Source organism: Apostichopus japonicus, chromosome 13, assembly GCF_037975245.1.
Source record: "Apostichopus japonicus isolate 1M-3 chromosome 13, ASM3797524v1, whole genome shotgun sequence".
Classification (NCBI taxonomy): domain Eukaryota; kingdom Metazoa; phylum Echinodermata; class Holothuroidea; order Aspidochirotida; family Stichopodidae; genus Apostichopus; species Apostichopus japonicus.
In genome coordinates this window covers 785,722-808,290 of record NC_092573.1, presented here as the reverse complement: position 1 = coordinate 808,290, position 22,569 = coordinate 785,722, and the positions used below count along the sequence as shown (strand labels likewise).

General features: G+C 35.1%; 1 protein-coding gene across 1 annotated transcript in view; it reads right to left on the bottom strand.

The window, feature by feature from the left end:
* LOC139978563 (insulin gene enhancer protein isl-1-like) overlaps positions 1-22,569 on the bottom strand; it is a 36,696-nt gene that overhangs the window by 1,671 nt on the left and 12,456 nt on the right. Inside the window, exons 3-5 of the mRNA XM_071988875.1 lie at positions 21,234-21,457; positions 17,090-17,382; positions 3,979-4,164 (exon numbers count right to left, since the gene is read on the bottom strand). Of these exons, the coding sequence (XP_071844976.1) occupies positions 3,979-4,164; positions 17,090-17,382; positions 21,234-21,457 (703 nt within the window). The remainder of the gene's footprint in view (positions 1-3,978; positions 4,165-17,089; positions 17,383-21,233; positions 21,458-22,569) is intronic.

Sequence of the window (22,569 nt, the reverse complement as noted above, 5' to 3'; positions counted from 1 at the left end):
AATATCTTCCGGTGATATTAGGATTGCTTGTGGCAGCGTTGACCATATAAGGAATGTTTCTACCACACGCACCGCTGATGTTCTATTTCCTGTAATTATCCTTAACTTCCATTTTATATCGTTTGATTTGTCCTATATTGCTCCTGGATTTTATCTCTTTCTCTCTCTCTCCTTCTCTTTATTTTTCATCGTTTTCTAAAGGCGTTTTTTTTTAATACTAATTGAGCGCCCCAAACAAGATTGAGCCCAAAAAGGAAAAAACCCTTCCTTTAACGAAGGGTGCTTCGCACAGCACGCATGCACCAGCAAAATGTATAGTTTAGTTCTAGTGTGTATGTTATATACACTCTATTATTATGACCATCCCTTTTATATGCACGACAATGGTGACAATTAAAAAACCTTTTTGTTTCCCCTTTTTTCTTGAACCGACCTAACTGGAGTTCGTGTCGGTAACGTGTGGTATGTACACTCCTGTCATCTATAGCATTCTCATTTAACTTTTCCCACCCGATAACTCCGGGGTAATGAATTGGTACAACACGCCATTTATCGATCCCTTTCTCAAGCATCGTACAGAAGCTCGCTAGGCATTTAACCATTTCAATCGGGTTCTTTTTTTTTTCTTTTTTTCCTTCTTCCTTCCCCCTTCTATTCTTTGACCTTTTTCTTTGACAAATTGGCATAAAGAGCCATGTCGCTCAATCTGGTTACAGACGAACCAAACACGTTTTCATTTTTTCACCTGAGAAAAACTGAAGTATATTTATAAAGGTATATAGCGAGTGATATGGTAGGGTTAACCCTTTCATGTAATACATGAGAGGAGGAATATAAATATGTGTGATATGACAAACTCTGTAGAGAGAACTATAATGGCATTCTCTTCAATAAATATAGGTAATTACTAGATTACAATATAGTATATAACTATATATAATAGATATATTATGAAAACAAGGATATGATCATTTATGAATAGGACAGATTTAAGGAGAGTTATTTCTAGGATTTCTTGAAGACGTTTGACTGATAAAGGACTGTCACCCTATTTGGAACATTTTATCAGATGCTTTCTAACAAATGGAAGCTTGTAATTTAACTCTCACATTTTTTTTTGGTAGTGTCGGTCAAATTTTCTGACATTTTGGAATCTTTCAAAAGTCTCTGGGATTTAACTTATGACAGTAATGCATAACAAATATCATCGTTAACTGATGACGTAATACTTTTTCAAGAAAATTATTGTGTACTTTAAATGAAAAATTATCCAATAAATCGCATTTGTGTTCAATCTTTGTACGACCAAATGATAAACAAGAGACTGGACATATTTATGAAATTTAGATTGATCTTTACTTATAGAAAAGGCTGGGGTGGATAGAAAATGTTCGAAAGAATTTTCTTTTCGTTTTTAATTTGAGAATATAAGCGCGCTGCGAGGTAACATGAGGCCCCTCCATCCAGGACCCACCTGCACCCATCAGTAAACCAGGGAGATATCCGCTCTCAATATTTGAACATGTCTATGCCAACATTATCTTGATATTATTACTTAAATGATTGTAGTTCTATTTCTGAAAGAGTAAAATAGTCCATAGACACACGAATGATGCATTTACACTAATTATATAGGCTAATGAATGCCTGAATGTTGTTGTTTACCTAATACTCAAATAAAATTCCCCGTCCCCCTTATATTTACCTTTCCGCCAGTACACCCATAGGCCGCCTATTCATACATACTAACAAAGCTCTAAAATGTCTACACAATTTATACGCACGCTATATACTAAATACAGCTCTCGAACATGTTCCTAATGCGTTTAAATTATATTTCCCCAATATATATAAACTGAAGTTATCCCGGGGCTTTTGCACATTGCATTAGTAATTTTAATATTCAACAATTCGAGATTTATTTCCCGGTTTGTTTTGATCGCTCTCTCCCTCTCTATGATCAAGCTCACGTTCTATTGATCGTCCGCGATCAATAAATTCGCCTGGTAACGTGTGCCCCCTCTATCGTAATAAACTGGTGCGAACATTAATTAATAATCATACCGCGGAGTCTTCCGGAAGCCATTACGAAGAGATTCTAGATTTATTTCATATTTAGTTGGATTGTGAATATCAAAATCGATTTTAAGATTGAAATTCTCATTTTCAACTAATTTGAAAGGTTTATAAAATGGTAAAAAAAATATATATAAAAAAACAGATTTGGTATATTGTCCTTATACCAACTTTTATAACCATCAATATTTTGTCATTTCTTTGTGTCAAAAAACCGTGCGTTTGACACAGGTAAAAAGGTCTTTTATTCAAACGTTTTTCGTAATTTGAAAGCAAACAATATATATTTGACAGACAAACAGATACGCGTGATTTAAGAGTGTAAACTTTTTAATAACGATGTATTGATAAGAATCAAACGAACACTTTACACAAGTAATGAAGTAATCATTTGAATGACAATGAAATAGAATTTAAGGGGTTATTTTATAGCATGGGTTTCCTGTTGGCGGTACTGCGAGGTTTCTTACGACAGATCTGTGTTTTATAAGAATTAAATGGATCACTAGTGGATCAACGATTGGCCAGTCAGGACGTGTGACGTAAGCACAACTAATTGCGTTTAAGCTAAGATCTATATTTTCATCTATACTTTTATAAATATCTGAATATATTACATGTCGAGTATTAATGTATAATTTTGATGTTGTTGTGTGTCGTGTTAGATTGAATGCATATAAAAGATGGCTCTTGTGACGTCACGAACACCGAACGACACAAATCATATTTGCACAACTGACGGTTACCCTCCTTCGATATCCTATTACAAAACTAGGGTTGCATTTAATAGCAGTTTGAACCTATGGTCACGTGACCGTACGATTTGCATAATTGTTGTTCGCACAAATTCACGTTATGTTGATATAGTTATAGCGTCAGCATTTCTCAGACGGAATAAGTTTGTTTTTCACATGAAGTCGTTCTTCTTGACCTCGCGTTGTCTGGTTCTCAAAACATCAATCTTTACATTTTCATCTTTTCCTTAACATTTTTTCTTATTTCGTCAATCCAAGGTGTATCGCATTTTTCTTTTTGAAGTATTTACCTCAGACGCGGGTCGCTGAAGGTCCCACAAAAACATTGCGCGGTATCTTTTACCCTGTCGATTTTCGTTAAAGGTTTCAGAGACTTGACATTCAACGGGTTATCTTTTAAAGAGGCAACGAATTGGAATTTACGTCTCACTTGGGTCTAATTGACAAGGATAAGAACTCTTATGGAAAGGAAAGGTTACCCTGAGTAGGCCTATCCTCCTTATCATATTTGACGTGGCATAGCGCGGTATATAGAGCCGCTTACTATAAGATTACAAGGCCCCCCACACACACACATTACTATAGTGATCTGATGGCCTGTCAAATAATATTGTATATCGGCTACACCTGGTTAGAATAAATGTATTGAAGGAACGAGGCGCACCGCAGGGCAAACGGCGGTGTATAGCTTACGAGAGAGGGCAAATAAAGGAGGGGGACCTCACATCCTGACATACGGTAGGCTACGTACATCGTAACCCTAACCAACCCTAGCAACGCGGATGCGGTTTCGTGTCAGGGTTAATCCTGAGCCATACATGTGCCTAATATATATATAAGAAATTATTGCAGAAAAAACATGTTTTTAAATTGGGTTCATCTACTGTGCAGTACGTCTTGGTAAGAAATTTTGTTTTTGGTTTTGGGGGATAGGGGAGTTATACAGAAAGAAAGAAATGTTTGCTGCTGCTGTTATAAACCACCGAATTCCCCCTCCCCCTCCCCCTCCCCTATCCCTACCCTGGGTATATGATTCATTTCGCATATGTAAAAAGAAATACACGAAAATGACATATTATTCTTATAAGTATAAATTCTGTTTGGAATTTTAACAAACAATTTTTAGTCAATGCTTATATATACTCACAAGCTGCTGGAATGGTGGTTGTTCTATGTCGCTCTGAAGAGCAAAGTCACTAAGGGCCTTCCATGGGGGCTGTTGGTAGCTTTGTACTTCCACTTGACTGCCTTGTGGCATCTGGGCTTCGTGTCTGACTGGGCTAGAGGCAACCATTGGTACACCATTAAAACTCTGTATCCTTCTGCTTGGATCCTTGAAAGATAAAAAAGAAATAATAAAATTAATAAATGGGATGATGACTGAAACGTAGAATCTTCACCAGTAAACGGTTCTAGTGGTTGTGTAACTCATTCCCTTGAAAGTATCTTTTTCTGTTTGGTCTGCAACTTAACCAAACGTACCCGATTGTTGCATAAATTAAGATTGCCTGAATAAATCAAATTTGAGGCAACCTCTTAGTTTTTTTTTATAATGAGCGAATGCGTATATTGAATGGTATTTGATCCTCAGAGTTTCGTCGCCCAGACAGTTCCCCCCCCCCCCTTCTTTATTTTTTATTACATCATATCAAGCATAAGTAGGAAAAATGTAACATAAAAGAATGAAAAGATTGATTGAAATTGGAAGTCGGCTATACTCAAGATGTAATGAACTATATACATTGTAATTGGGTCTTAGTATGAAAAAAACATCGAATACGTGCGTCAAATCAACAACTCGTAAAAATATTTTAATACGGAACATTCCTACACCCTCGCCCCCCACTACTACCCCCCCCCCCCCACTTCCTTCCATTCTCCTGCCCAGTTACCTCATTGTGTTGGCAAATTAATTCACAACCAACATCTTAAAAAATATTGAAGAGAGAGAAAAATAGGTATGTGGTCAAGACATACAGGATCGATAAATGATAGAGGAGTAATGGGGTTTGGTCTCCACGAATGATCGTTGCTGGGGTGGATGGGAGGATGGGAGAGGGGGTTCGTGTGTTGGAGTGTTGGTGTGTTGATGTAATATAGGCTATATAAATGCTGCAACTATAAAAGACAAGGGTTATAGTTTGCGATGATTTGGTTGTTTCTATTGCTACTGTCAGCCATGTTTTCACAGATAGCTAGTAATACCGTTAAGATAATATGCGTTTATGTAATATCCACATCAGAGTCAATACAGACCTATATACACATATAGTAAATGTACCACCATGGTATTTTTGTTCGTCTCTTTACACACACACACTAGAGGAAACAAACAATAAAAGGGACAAAAAGGAGAATAAAAACACTACTTTCCAAGGGAAGTTTTTTTTTCTCACGTCTCGACAATACGTTCATGATAAAACGTTAGTCAAACATTCAATGATTTTGCACGATTTAATTTTGTGATTTGTTTGCAGAACTCACCAACGCACTGTTGATGAGGCCCCTACACCATTCATCATTTTGTCTTTTGAATCTTTCAAAGTTTCTATATAGTCTCCATCTCATTAAAGAAAGGATGCATCAACGTCTCCAAAAACCCCTGATTGAGCAAAAAAAAAAAAAAAAAAAAATTCTCGAGGTTTGTTTGAAAACCTTGTTCCGACGAATAATATAAATATAGTAAAAGGTTTATTATTTCTCCGTCGCAACAAGACGCTTAATACTTACGGTACACATAATCCGTTTAAAATTACACAGTCAGGCGGAGGGAGTAGAGATTTGTGATCGATATAACCCGAGCAAGCTGATGACGTTTATGTCGCTGCTGCAAGAGCCAAGTTTGTATCATACCTCATATCTCTTGCTATATCAAATCCCTGGTACGGCTGACTATTCGTTTATCATTACGACGCGAGTTTTTAAAATTGTGACATTAAACACGCGCGACAATTGGACGAGTACATGAAGTTATTTTGATATGATAGGCGTCTTTTAGTTACTGTTTTTAATCTAGTGCCCCCCCCCCCCCCAGACGCACACACAAATATCCTCCAACACATACTATCCTAATTTACCCCAACCCAACCCACGATACAGTGTGAAATAAACGTGTAGTAAAGATGATATATAAAACACCGCATGTATAAGTTAGAATATTTATCATTACAAAGCAACTTTCAAATGTATTTTGAAGGGAAAATAAAATTAACTAGGCCTTATACATTATTTAATCTCTTCAAAGAAGATTTGTTCTATTTTTCTGTAATATTTGAAATAATATAGACAATTTTTCGACTTTTGTTTTGTTGTATTGAATCAACTGAGTGCTACCCTCAAAGCTGGCCTCTGTATGTTAACATTTCAAATTTACTCGGATCTCAAGGTTTTCCTGTGAGCTTTGCATCGTTCGTGTCCTAATTTATTGAACCTACTACATTCAGTCAATCTGTACAGGGTATAGGTATATTAAAGTGAGTATACCTACTCATTGGTCGTCCATTTTTTAAGAGGACAGAGGACTCAGTCCACACCCATCCCTCCCGCCTTCTCACTCCTTTGACCTTTCTACCGTTCCATCACCTCCCTTTACCCCCCCCCCCCCCCGCCCCCGCACCTCCCTACATTCTTCCTTCCCAAAAGAGAGATGGATAAATCAGCAACTGACATTTCATAGGTTTTTATATCTTTGCTAAAATCCTTTTAAATGTACCCGAAACATGATTTGGTCTTGTCAGAAGAAGTATAGTTTCAAATGCCCACTCATTGTTCGGTTCATTACCACACTCCAATCCTCTCCCACCCACTTCTCTCTGCCCTCCTCAAAGAAAACAGTCAAGGCAAAATAACAAAAAAATTATGTAAAGTCATATTTATGTTTACATTCATATTCAGGTTTAATTGTGTATGTTATATATGTTTCTCTGACAATTTCCTCTCTTGACAAAAAGATATGTCTGATAGTGTTTGATCTATATAAAATTAAACGTGTTCGCTCGATTTCCGATTGCATTATTATATATGTCCAATATTTTAGCGACCTAATTTTTGATACAGAAAGCCAGAATAGACAAGATGCATCATGAGAATTCTTTAAAGCGAAATACAAGATTCCACTCCCAGACTATCTCGTCGGCTTGTCGCCTAAAGGTGCAGGTAAAAAAAAACTATATCTATTGTAAACGACTGATGATGTCAAGATTTCAACAGTGCAGCAGCATTTTTTTTTTCATTTTTCATTTTTTTTTGGCTTCTAATTTTTCTGTCTGTCTCCAACGAGGAGGTAACGTTGATAAATTATATTATGTTGACAAAATTGTCTATGTATATTTAATTAGGACGAGCCTTCCATTTGATATCAATTGGTATAGAATTTTTTTTATTAAACATGAATTTATAACGAACGCCGTTTATTAAGTCAGTTGCACATACGCGTATATAGAAGCCGTCGTTGATATAAATACAGTCGGGTGTATATATATATATATATATATATATATATATATATATATATATATATATATATATATATAGATAGATAGTGACATGAATATGCACATTAATTCATTTTTATCATAATCCGTAGGAAACGATGCAATTTTATCGATTAGTTCATAACATTTTACTCTCCACACTGCGTTTCTCATCTTTTCATATTAATTATATTCCCCTTCCCCATTTTTTTTCGTGGTTTGCAAAATGAATAATCTTTATTCTAAAATTCAAACTTTCAGATATCTTATATACGTGCAGGCCGTTACTCATCTTTCAATTATACACATGATGCTAAAATCTCATCACATCATCAGATGCAGTCCTAGCCTACTGCATTAATGCAATAAGTGAATTCTAACCTACATTCTTTGCGATTTTATTCCATTGCAACCCGATCATCGGTTGGGAATTTTGTCTCATAATCGAAGAGCAGATCGCCTTCATTATTGACTCAGCGTTCGTTGTCTACACACAAGACGAAATAAAAACGTAGTGAATATTCTTCTCCTTTTTTTTTCTCGAGTTGCGAAGTTTCGATCCGTTTATGCTGTTCAAACAAGCGGGTTTGGAGATTTGATCCGAGGCACGCGCTTCGTGTCCGGTTTGCATGGGCTAGATTTCGCCTCTTCACGGCCGAGACCGAGCAAGCCGGAAACTGAAATCGCTTTCTGATGAGCACAGAACGTGTGTACATTTCTACTAGGAGCGTCCCCAAACACTCGTTTGTCTCTCGTCAGGGTTGATGCTTTGTATATATAGTTAAAGAGAATGTATATACATATTTCAAAGAAGGACCCAAAATTAGGGGTGGAAGTAGGGGGGAAGATGAGGCAGGGGATGTAGGGGGAGGGGTTGGAGTGACACAATAACTGATAAAAGGAACCTATTCATTGGCGTTCAATGAAACATGCTATTAGTTGCAAACCGTTGCAATTTAAATAAGTAAGTGATTCAAATATCCCTCCATTTTGGTTCTTGACATTGTTTTGTAATTCCAATAGAACAATGATTTTGAGCACTAATTTGTTTTACTGATGGCTTGAGCATATTTTCATTTATCCTTTGTCACTCCTTATCAGTAACAAACGGCAACATTTGTTGTGCATAATAACTGCAGATGGTCTCTATATATATATAAACCACTTTAAAGTTTGTGCGTGTAATACAACTACCGTTATCAAATTCAAACTGTATAGTTTGCCCAAGCCCTCGCTCCACGAGTTTAAGTGTGTGTACATTGTGACAAACCAGGCAATGAGAATTAGCCTACATGTTACGCTTACGGAGAGCTTGAGATCACAAAAGTTAATTGTATATCTGACTGGTGGGTGACGAACGCTCACCATTGTTTGCAATCATATTAAAATCTCGTTCGCTTCTATTGGAATCGACAAAAAGGTCACAAAATGATATCTTTTTGTGTGTGAACAGACTGGTATTTGTACGCATCTTCATCCGGTATTGGTTTGTAACATTAATAATTGTGTCAAGCTTCAAGAGGATCGTGTATATATGTTACACAAGAACGTATGGTATAATAAACTAAATCATGGTGCAGTGATTTCACCTGTCACCAAGTATTGTTGACAAAAGTATATCACCGGTCTTGTCGGAATAACTAGTTCACAATCTGTCAATGAAGGACTTTATAGCCGCTTATTATATGAGTACTTTTATAGTGATTATTATTACATTTAGTCATGTCACATTCACACACACATACATGCATACAGACAAATACAACATTATAATATATATATATATATATATATATATATATATTTATTTATTTATATATATATATATATATATGTATATATATATATATTTATTTATTTTACGATTTTCATTTATATATATATATAGGCTATATATATATATAGGCTATATATATATAGGCTATATATATATACATGTATATATATATATATATAACATATTAGGCTTCAAACATACATATTAATCCTGGAATGTTCATGGAATTCACGTTTATTCCAATAACACGAATGATTTTCCCAAATAAATCGAACGTGACATTTACTGATCTATCGCAGCATACACAATATGTTACAGAAGTTGTCACTTTTTCCCCCCTTCAATCTGATGTTTGTCAACGGCACGTTTTCGCTTTTGTTTTATCATGCAATGTACATACACATTGTATAGAGTTTATATACTGAAAGTGCAGGCATAATGTAAACATTAATTTTTCCAGACAAACTTATGTAGGTTTAGAAAATGATGCATTGCTCTGACAGCAAATGACAAATATATGTCTTATCAAGATATTTAAAGAAGGCGGATGGTGTGTAGTTAATAAAAAATATTTATATCTAGATGTATCGTGTTGCTTAAAGATTAACTTGCTTTGAACGCTCTCTGCAATAGACAAATACTTCGTCCGAACAATAGAACGCACGATTGAGCGTGGACGGACGATTTTTTTTATTTCTTTATTTCTCAAAAAGAAAATGTCATATCATGAACCTATATCCACTCTTATCCAGTATATTGTTGAGATTGATATTGTGTACATTACAAAACCTTGCATCAGACACAAAAGACGAAGAAAAGAGAATAAAAAAAAAGAAAGATGAATGACTATACAAGGACCTTTTCCTTCACCTTTCAACAGTCCAGGCCTAAACTTTCGACAAATTTCTGTGAAGCGTTTCTGTGGTAATCCGTAGAACCTTGATTGGTTTTTCGTGATTTACGAAGCCATCAAAGTAAGACATACACATCTTTTTTTCAGCGAGAAATTAAAACCTTTCCCGAGCCGATTGGCAGTTTTCTTCGAAGGGAGACTAGTGCTAAATGGTCCAGCAAGACAAGGGAACTCTGTCGAAGGAATAGCACGTGCAAGGAACCTTCCTAACGTAAATATTACCCACAAAACCACTCGCATGTCAGACGCACTAATAAGAAATTATTGTTTTTCGCATAGATGAGCTTCAGGGAAAGTATAAACAATGAGGACTCTTTCATTATACGGAGGGCAATACGTCACGCAAATTGGCGAAGGTATATATATATATATATATATATATATATATATATATATATATATATATATATATATATATATATATATATATATATATATATATATATATATATATATATAGATATATATATATAGAATAAAGGTATTCTATAAACTCGGTAATATATAGAGGACATGTTGCTTAAATTTAAACCTTGACATAAAAAGTATAATTCTGAATAAAATAATCTTTCCTCAACAATCCCTCAGTATTGTAATGCACATGTAGCTATACTACTAATATTTCAATGCTTATTTAAGTTTTGATCCAATAAAGAAATGCATTGTACCCAAAAATTTAGTAATTATGCAAACTTATTAAATTAACTGTTTCGTAAAAGTAATTTACATTTCATGATCATTGTAGTTATATTAAAAGCTGTAATATTTCTATAAGTCGAAATACAAAATATTCTAATTCAATCAAGAGAATTTTTAATCCTCTGATTTGAATCGGTTATTTGTTTTAACATTCAAGTTCATATTTTACAATGCTTCAAGAACAGTTTTTTTTATATATATTTACTTTACTGTCCCATTCGTAAGTAATTTTGAACTCTTAACACGGTAATATAATGTGAACCATGCGATATAATTTTGAAATGAACGCCATTTAATTATATGAAGCATGTTGTTTAATAGCATTCACGGTTTATGCATTCTAAAAATAAAATTATCCCATGGCTTAGTTCAGGCTACTTTCAAACACCTCTACTGATGGTGTCGTGGAAAGAAACACAGCTTAGCCGTTACCACAGCACATCCGTATAATTTCTCTTGTGAATGGAAACAGTACGGATGGTGGCGACAGAGCAAACGTTGAATAAATAAACTTTTAACAAAAGTGTGAGGATACAGAACTGATAACTTGAATAAAGATCTCAAGATATACGGATACTAGCAGGTTAAAAAGCCAACGAGGCATGCAGCTACAATATTTCCGTCTGTCAGTATAACGTCCTGCCTATATTTACAACATTTATATATACAAATATTTACAGAGATGGAGATAGGCCCACTGTATGTTATACGCAATCCTCTGAAATGTCGTTCTGTTTGGAATATGACGTCACATATGACGTCTAATAGTGTGACGTCATAAACAATTACCTCCATACCGGTTCCAGGAAATTCATTGCTGAATATTAATAACATAAAGAATAATGTAGGCTGTGGTAATTCGCGAATGGAATATGAAATCTGAAAACCGATTTGAATGCGATAAGGAAATGGTGATACATGCATATAGTAGGTCCTAATGTGATAACTTAAAAAGACCGATATTGCGCATACTTTGCTACTATGAAGCTTGAATATTTCAATAGGAGGTTGTGTATGCCATCGTCTCAAGTTCAATTTTCCTCAAATTATAACAATTTTTCAGTGATACATTCCGAATCAATTTCATGCCCGAATTTATAGGCCTTTACACACATATAGAGAGGCTTACCACCTATATATATATATATATATATATATATATATATATATATATATATATATATATATATATATATATATATAGCACCATATTGAATTTTATCAGCCCGAAGAAGATTTAAGACATGCTCCCTCGCAAGTCAGTACACTCTATCTATCTCTGAACATCGTCCATTGTAATACAAAAAAAAAGGATGAAAGCACGTTCAGATTACTTTTATTTCTGTTTTTATTAGAAATAAAACTCAAATTAGCAAAAGCGATAGAAAACGTCGCTCTTCTTGTGTTTTGAAAAGAAAATCTCGTCTTCATAATGTTTCAATGAAGACTAAATTCCCCGAAGATTCAGCGGAACTCGTAATAAGAGACCTATGCCTGCAATATAACAATCAGTTGTTTAGATTACAAGCCATTTTTAATGTGAAAACGGGAAGTGTTACTTAGATGGGTTTATATTAGACTATACACTGTTACAATCTCCTTTTATCGACTTAGATGCACTTTTCGTGAAGGTGAAGTGATGTCACAAGACACATATGCGCTTGAAGCTTTACAGAAATTAAGTTTGTAATCATACAAATCTGGTAATCTAATTTTAAGGATACAAGGTCGACTGTACGGGACATCAGTTCCAACGCTTTAACGATAAGCCGCGAGCCTTTACTCTAACCTGAACAGTGGATGTCGCCGCGTGTAATGAAATAAATTCGTCGCGTAGCCCTTCAGTGGCGAGTTCTGTGCAAAGGAGCGGAAGATGAAAGACTAATCGGCCACTCCGTTTAAACTCCATTGTATTCATCTACCTTAGCAAGTTTGACAATGCTACGAACAATCTATTACCTATGTTCCTGTATAATTGTATAATGCTCATGTACTGATATATATAGCCTATATATATGTCTATGCTTATATATAGCCAATATATATATATATAGCCTATATATATATAGCCTATATATATATAGCCTATATATATATATATATATATATAGATATATATATGTATATATATATATATATATTTATATATATATATATATATATATAGATATATATATAGATATATATATATATATATAGATATATATATATATATATATATATATATATATATATATATTCCTACATACATATACATTCTGCATTATTACTAGTTGAAGTTGACTGACGGAAAGTGACCCGGCTCTATCGTTTTTGTTACATAAACGTACAAGCTATGAACGGCTTTCAAGGTTACATCCTTAATTATGTAAGTCTGTTGTCGTGTAAAATAGAAAATTCCCTCAATGCTATAAGTAAAGTCTTGCTTTAACAATATCTTCTATTTTCCGCTACTATTCTCGGTTGATCGAATTACACACGCTAATTCAAGTTTTGTATATAGTAACTAACACGATGAGTACACCTAAATGGCGGTCAGCTATATATGTCTACATGTGTATATAATATATAATATATTACGTTGAACTTCACGATGCAGCGATACAGAACAGTATATGTCATAACAGTGCATTAAACGTGCGCACGTATTTTCAGAAAGATGAGCTAAAAAGATAACCAATTGGAAGCGACTGGTAACCAAAGTATGCAAGCAGAGATTAAAAGATGGCGTATATATGCTATTTCAAGTGTTATGAAAATATCGAATTACTATCAAACTAGAACATGTGGTCGCAGATCTATATGTTTGACAAGGTACGCGTGGTAATGACATCGATGTAAATGGTTGACTATACGGTATTGTATTTACTTAATGTAGATATGTGTATGTGTATATTTAATGGAAAGCCTGAAAGCTTGGGATCAGTGGCATCGTGGGGAAAGAACAAGGGGGGGGGTGAGGGGTTGAGTCTCCCCTTCCGAGACTTCGGTTTGTCCCTTTCATAACAAAATATCGAAACTAATACAAAAATATTACATGATGATAAGAAACTGTTAAGATATATTATTCACCCCATCCTACCGCCCCACCCCCTCTGTGTCCGTAAAAAAAAACACCATATGCTATTATCATCTCCCATTGAAATGTTTGGTACCCAAATGCTGGTGAGGCTCTTTATTTGTATTTATTTAGTTACTTACTTTTTTATTCAGTTCAAGAGAATTATCTCTGGTTTCGCATAACAAACCGGGACACATATCTAAGGCATGCGTTATGTTATATAAATCGTGGATTCACACAGTGTTACATGATCAGATCGAATCCTCAGACTGATGCCAAGGAAACATCGGTTAATGTGAAAATTACATTTCACAGACAAATATACGGTCATGATCGGTACGCGATGTTCATTAGTGGGATCTTGCTTAAGTTCAAAGTGACATCTTCGTTCAGTGGGTTTCATAAATAATTCGTTACGTTACCACTGTAGAAAAGGTTACTCAAACTTTACATAATATTATCACATTTAAGCATAAATGTATGGTTGCTATATCCATTTCTTTCGCATATATCCTTTACCAACAAGAACATTTCCTATGGATATTTGAGAGGAATCACTTTGATTGATCGAATGAAGTTTAGCACGTCTTTATATACGAATATTCATTTTGAATAAGATTTGACCCGATAATAATTCGTTTATACAAAGGCAAATACCTTTATTCTTTCCAAATGAATTTAATGTACATGGTAAACGTTAGATGAATGTCAGTAATCAAAATTGTTTAAGATAAAATTACAGATAACGATTCCTATACGAATTCTACACTGAAATGCATTTACACAACCTATCCCCGATGTATATTTAACATATCATCAATGAACCACACTTCTCCATTCATAAGTATGCGGGACTCATATAAATCAAATAAAACCTGTAACTCTTCATTTCATTTTTTCAATGTCTGTCCTATATACACCTCATATACTCTATGTAGAATATAATATATACAATGATTTTATCCTGTTAAAGCCTAACTTGAGTTACTTTAAATTTCACTCTTACATCCGAGCAATCCGCCGGCAAACCATGCAGGCGTCAGCCCCTAATCTTCTTGGATTTAATAAAACAACGCCTAAAGGGTGTTACTCTGCAATCTGTCAAAGTTTGTTAGATACAGACGTTCCAACCAGCTAAATTTTTCATATTCTCCTTATTCCTTGGCGGTATAGCTGAAGTTATCGTTCCAACCCACGTACAGTAGGTCGGTCATCTGTGTAGCATATATACTATACACAACAAATCTTGTATTATTACTTGTCGTCTGCTCTTCAAAGTCACTCGTAAATACGATTCATCTCTGCCATAGAAATTCGACGTTAATTGATTTACACCTGAAGTTGCACTAGCGCATATTTTCGTCAAGTTCGTTTGCAATCCAGTTCAATTCTAGACCTTGATTTTCTTTTTTTTTTCCATTTTCCGTTTCTTCAAGCCTTTATAGCCTATATATGTATGTATATATGTATATACCTATCCTACCATTCATTTGGTTCACGTACAAGCCGCCTAAGGGTACATGTTATACAGCTTATATCTACTTTCAGTATATATATACGCATCAATTGTAGTAGGTACTCCCTTCATTCATGATGGCGCACGCTTTACCCCGCTGGGCAACATGAATTAAATCTCACTCTAACGGTCTTGTTTTTGAACAAGTTAGGCGAGACAAGAGCCTACTTGTAGATAAAGTACACGGGAACTCCATGGTATAGATCCTCTCAAGTGCTGTTGGCGTATAGATTAACATGTAACTGTATGGGGAAACGTGTAAGACCCAGAAGACAGATACGAAATATAATCAAGTCTTGGAAATTGCTTTCATCTGACCGTTCCTGTGAGCTGCGTTATTTAAATTTTAACCTCAGTCGATTGATTTTCTGAGGACTAAATGTGTCAAGTGTAATGTATTGCAGAATCAGTGCATCGTTTATTATGTAAGGGTATATATGCATATATATGCCGAGATATTCTCGAATATAATCATATGTCTAATAAAATTGCACAGTGGTCCTTGAAAGATAATTGACACATGGTCGTATTATGACTTGATATATGATGATGACAAATGAAAGTGAACGCACGCCATGTCTTCTATATGCGTTTTATGGGCTTTTATGATTCGCTTTGGAAATACGTGAAAAGACTTATCACCTGTTAGGTTATAATATGCGATCTTGGTTATGACGTCAACTTTTCAAGTAGAAGTGTTAATATTTTATAAATATTTACTCAGCCTATCAAAACTTCCCCCTCCCCCTCCCTCACCCTCTAATTTCGATCAATGACAGGGTATGTACAGACCTGTGACATCAAACGCATCTGTCATTTGACAAAGTCAGTGCACTTCATTTTATTCATTCAATTATTTCCATTTTTTGAGAACACGTTTGCTGTTTTCTTATATAGGTGCTGGTGATAGTATATACTCTTCATGAGCTGACTTTCTTATAAAACTTGTTTTCCAGCCGTTGTATACTATGTGCCAATACTCTTTAAATGCCTTTAAATGAAAGCTTAGCGTATCGTTATACATATACGAAACTATTCAGAATTCGTTGTCAAACGTTGAAGCAAAATATGTTTTCAAAACTAAAATTACATAAAGCTGTACACATGTCGATAAATGTCTTCCAATGGCAAGTTTGTATCAAAATTTAGATTTTTTCACGAAAGGCATATCTTATGCATAACACAAACTTGTCGCTGGATTTGACAAGGTGGTAAGTTGAGTTTGCCGAAGTAAAACACAAGCGAGAATTGTAGCCGAATTCTTTACTTTACTGTAAACCGTTATTAACGATACAGACAACTTTCAAACAAATGCTGCTAACAAAGAAAATCCGAAAGATTGGATTACATGTCATTTGGGATAATTTATGCATAGACGAGATGTCCAATCAATTTCATTTTCATGATATGTGAAAACCTTTATATCTACATAGATATTGACGCGTTTTTAGTTAGATGGCAAAGTAAACATGTGGTTAATTAAAACAGATGGAAACAGAGGCGTACACACTGAGAAGTTAGGAGAGGTGGTGAAAGGCATGGGGAGGGGTAAGGGAGGGGGATAGTGAGAGGGAGAAGGAGTGTAAGGGAGTGAAAGGGTGTGCCACGTCTCCTGTTGCTCATGTTGGCCAGGTCCACATGCATCCTCCTATCATAACCGCCAAGTAAGGCGATCCCTACTAAAATACACAGGGCTTTGAACTTATCAATCTCAAAATGGTTGAATCGTGTGACGTCAACAAAGGTATCATTTACATGACCTGCTGACGTCATCATTTTTTGTTCTCGGTGATGAATATGAATTAAACGGTGTTTCTTACCTTACTTGCTTGTTGTTCCGCCATTTGTTTCATGTAGGCGTTCCTTTTCTTATCCTTACATCTTTTATTCTGAAACCAAACCCGGATAACTCTCGGACTGAGTCCAGTCATTTCTACCAACTGTTCCTTCATGAGTGCATCTGGTCGTGGGTTGGCGTTATAACACGTTCGAAGGGTATGCAGTTGTTTCTCGTTAAGTACCGTTCGAACTCTCGTTGGTTTCTCTTGTTTGTGTACATGATGTCTGACCGATGTTCTCGAACTGGTATTATTCTCACTCGTTCTGGAGGAGGCTATACGAAGAGAGGGAGAGAGAACACAAAATGAACACAACTTGAATACGTTTAAAATGTAAACAAAATGTATAAGACAAAGGCTAGTAACGAAACAAGTTCATGCAGCATTCGTCTCGAATATTTGAACGTTTTTTAATTTTTTTTAATAAGCCAATGTCTACAGGCTACAGTGGCGGACCGAGGCGGGTGTGGGTTGTGGGAATAGAGAACGGGGGAGGGGGAGGTGAGGGATTGTCAGTTACATCGAAATTACTACGGAAATAGAGGGTACATAATTGGACGTGCAAAATGCAAGGACTGCGAAAAATAACTAAATAAATACGAAAACGTTACTTGTTTTTTTTAACCCTATACATGTTAGTAGATTTGTTTCTTTTAATAAATATAAGTGTTAATATATGTATATGTATGTATGTATGTATGTATATATATATATATATATATATATATATATATATATATAATATATTTCTTGTGATACTAGACATGCGTATTCAATGGACATTATGTGTGAAGGATATGCTCTAAGAAAACAAGACAAGTTGATTTAGACAACCTTCGCAATTTCATTTAAAGATTGTTATCTGCCCTAATTTTCCTCGTAAGTATAAATTGTGATATGCAAAACCCTGATGAATCCATGACAGAAAACAGAAGAGAAAGTAAGGCATTCAGTGCTCCGCAATAGCGGAAAACCTATATACATATTGAGATTTTTTTTCCATTTTAGAATTGAGTCATATTTCTGATTCAGTTTCTTAGTTTTGTTTACAGTATATTTCAACCTCTACAGATTGTAACTCATGCGTACGCATTTACCAGTCACGTATGACTGGTTAAGGTATACATCACGCTATGCAACAAGACTATACTTTTCACGGTATAGTGGTCATGATTCTCATGTGATACAACAATATATACTGACGGCTGTTGGTACGTTCATATATATAGTCTCTCTGATCGATCATCAACAAATCAATCAACCGTAAAATTACTTTATCTGAAAGAAACAATTGTGATTCCCAGTCGAGACTTTGCTTCGGACCGTGTGGGAAGCAATTAAAAGCATAAACAGACAGAATAATTGAAATATGGGAACAGAAATAGTTATACAAAATGGTTATGAGCGTAAATTTGTATCAGCTGTGTTTGACGTAGGCCTATACAAAATATAACGAGGAGTGAATGTTAGACTTTGAACAGTCGTTTTGTCGAGATACCGATTATTAATTTTGTTCCAAAATATTTATTAATTTTCGGAGCAATAGATTGCAATTTTTGTATTCAATGTAATTTATTCCAATCGCTTATTTAATGCATGGATGAGTGGATTTTCCAACTTATCGAATTATAAATCGAAGTTCTATAAAAGGCTAATGCAACTTATCTGTAGTAAATGTTGATAAGCGCATTGAATAGAAATCATGTGCGTATAACCTGAACGTATTCAAACCGTAGAGCGAATCACTGAAAAATTTACCTATACTCAATTATTAAATCATAATATCGTATTGCCGCAAAAAACAATAACAGTGCATATACGGGCAATACTGAATTGCGCATGCGTAAGAATAAAAGTCTGACGTCACACGTCGAGACGATTTATCATCTTGAATTTGTTGAATTCTGTGAATTAAGTGAAAGTTAAAAAAAATCCCTCCCAGGCTGGGGTAAAGCTGAATGACACATTGTGTAGTTACTAGTGTGTTTGGCCACATTAATTATGTATGCATTCTAGGATATGGCAATAGCCAGTTGTGTGGCAGGGAGCATCAGGGCCATGGTGCAGTAATTGACCCCCCCCCCCTTTCATAGAAGAGTCCTTATTCACCCCAGTTTAATCCATAATTTCGGCTTGGGTGATTAATTTTTTTGGGCACCTTTAGAGACCGGATATGGCCTTCTCAGACCACAAAGAGTACATAGGACCTGTTTGACCCCCCCCCCCAGCCTCCCTGTAGAGAGGGGTGGTTCTGGCCATAAAGCCATAATGTGTATCACTCAGGTCAAATCATGTAATATTTATACATTATTCTAAATCAAATGAATAGTTTGTCATTTCTTAGTTAGCGAGTTATTAGCTGCTAATATAACGTATATAGTGCTCACCCTATGTCTTAAGAGACACTTTTTTTAATTTTTTTTATTTTTAATTTTTTTTTTTTAAGTTTACCTTAAAATGACCACACGAGATATATATATATATTCAGCTAACCTTACCTAGCATGTGGATAATCTTGGGTATATATATTTAGACCTGTATAGGGACTATTTTACTCCTAATTAGAATCTTTACATATAGTATATACAGCCAACACAACCTCTATACTTGACGTCCTTATTTTGCCTCAACCTGGATTACTTCGATCGTCCGAGAGAGATTACCCTCTTACAACACGATCAAACGGACAGCGGTGAACCAATGACGTAGTTTAATTACCACCAAACTTTTACTGATTGTTACATATTAAAAATTTGACTGACTTCGTCGTTATGTTTGACTACAAAGACATAACGGCCCTCGGGTGAGCTTTCAATGTAAAGCGAGAGCGTCGCGCTATATTGATCTTAGTGGATCATTAAAGCTGACGTAAGCGGACTTAATTGAATTATTTTTGCGCTATAGCAGTGTCTGTGTTTTCCGCTAGTTAAGGAACCGTCAATTTGTGAACACATGGGACCCTTTATTGAGAGACAGAGCTGCACGATATTTATTACGATGAACACAAAGAGATGAAAGTGCATGGAAAGAAAAGGGGGCGGGCGTAAACCAAAATCAACTACGCTCTTCGCATTCTCTCTATTGAAGGGAAAGGAGGAAATAAATTTGATTTTGTTGTCATTTAATGTTCATCGTCACACAGACCAAATGTCGTAAAGTAAGAACCAATACTATCACCAGGCAGCCTGAGCTTTAGAGTGTTAGCACCAATAAAAGGAACTATAGGAATGCGGCGGCACGCCGTGTATACATCAACTAGAGGAAAAACCCGATCTATTTGTTATGAACGAGTGTTCTTCAGACTAGACTAGGCGTATAATGATTTTCTAATGTTATTATTTGGGGCCTATACACGTCAGCGTTGTACTAGATATATAACTATATATAAATGTATATCTATCTATATATATATATATATAACTATATCTATATATAAACATGATTGATGGAAGCCATCAGATATAGGTACACTTTTATAATGACCTCATAAGCATGTTTCTTACTTCAAAACACCAAAATGCTTGTAAAAATTTGGGGTCTCTTTTCTTATAGTACTTCGTTCATCCTAGAACGGAAAATAACTTTAGTTTCCTATTTGCACATGATGATTTCAACATCATTCTTGCGAAGAAAATCGGTGGCAAAGTAGATCTGTAGTAATGACGTCACATACTCTTAAGTTGACAGGTACAATATTTACACTACTAACTTAACTTAAAATATTCATTCATGTTTTAGCACACTATATACATGATGTCGGGATGTTTGTTTATTAATGCAGGCAAAGCCGTGTAAAGAGAGGAGTTAAGAAAGGAGTCAGTTTCTGCCACCAAATTACACTTGTTATATCAAATAATGCAAATATTGATAATAGTCAGGATAAATGTTTTAAAAGGGTTTAATACTATTTTCGGGACGACGGACATGGTCCATTTGGGGAACAAAATAATGGTATATTGGTTCATAAAATTCGTGTCACGGTTATGTGTGTGTGTTACGGGGTGGTTCAACGGTGGTAGGAAAGGGCTCTTCTGAAGGTTATAACGGTGTATCCTGTTTTTCGTATATACCAACGTCTGGGGGTAAATTTTCCAAATTTGTCCGAAAAAATGCTAATAATATTTACCGTTACTGTCTGGCGAATCTCCATCGGACCTTTCGAGAACGTCATGGTCCGCTTTACAGAATAATCCATCGTCGCGAAGGGCGAATTCGTCACCGGGAATTAACTGGCGGCTGCATCCAACGCAACGGAAACAATCTATGTGGTAAATTTTACTTCTTGCCCTCATAACAAAATCGTTTTTACTGAATCCTTGATTACACTTGGCACACTTTGTTCCGAATAACCTGCAAGAAAATAGAAGACGAAGAAATATACATTACTTAGAAGGTGGAAAAAATGAGTATACATGGATACAATTTTATACCAAAAATATGCTAAAATATGGCAATTTAATATTGCTACAATAGACCGCACCTTTATAATATCCCTCTCTGTTATTTCATTTTGTCCCGTTTTGTCGTTTCTCGAGGGACTTTTTCCCTCTTCGAAATCTGAATTTTGTTGAACAAAATTCTGTGTAATTTGACACTTCACAGCACGGGTGAGTTAGTTTATTGATAATAATATGAATAAGTAATGAAGGAGAAAACTTGTAATTGTTAGATTATTCATATTTTTAAGCAGAAATTTCATTTTTTCATTTTGCTCCCTATTTGTTTGGGCTACAACTTCACAACTGGTTTGGTTCTTAACAAGTACGTCATATATTTTTAAAAACACATCAATAGATGTTTTCTTTATTGTTTTTATTCATTTATTATTATTATGATTGGGGGGTGGACAAAAATACACATAAATAATGCCAAAGAATATATCCCTTCCTGATGGGTGGGAAAAGATTAACTTTAATAATGCACACATTTCATGCTTTAACTAATGATAGGGTAAACATGTCACAGAGATTCAAATTTTACTTATGTAAAAATAACTCTTTGAACTTTACTTAAAATTTCATCAGAAAATCTTACGTAAATAAGAAATAATTTTATTTTAACGTTTGAAAGTTTTGGATAACAAAATGTTAATTTCACTATCACAACTTAAGACAAATAAATGTATAAAACGAGACCTGTGGTTTACTGAGTTAATATTGTTACTGATTAACATGTTTAAACCTAAGGCTGTGAGCTCAGTTCGCTTCAGGGCTTAAGAATATCGACACGGTGAGAAAACTTGGCATATGTAACAACAATATTATCCATTGATAATGTGATGTTTACATCAGCTGATCATTCGTATAACACACTGGAAGATATCACTTGACAAGACGGATACATCAATATACATAAAAAAAATACATCTTGATAGGCATATGCTCGAGAAAGGAGGGAGAATGGAGAGAAGGAGAGGAGGTGTGTGGGGGGGGGGGAGTGAGAAGAGGTCGAGGCATGGCTCA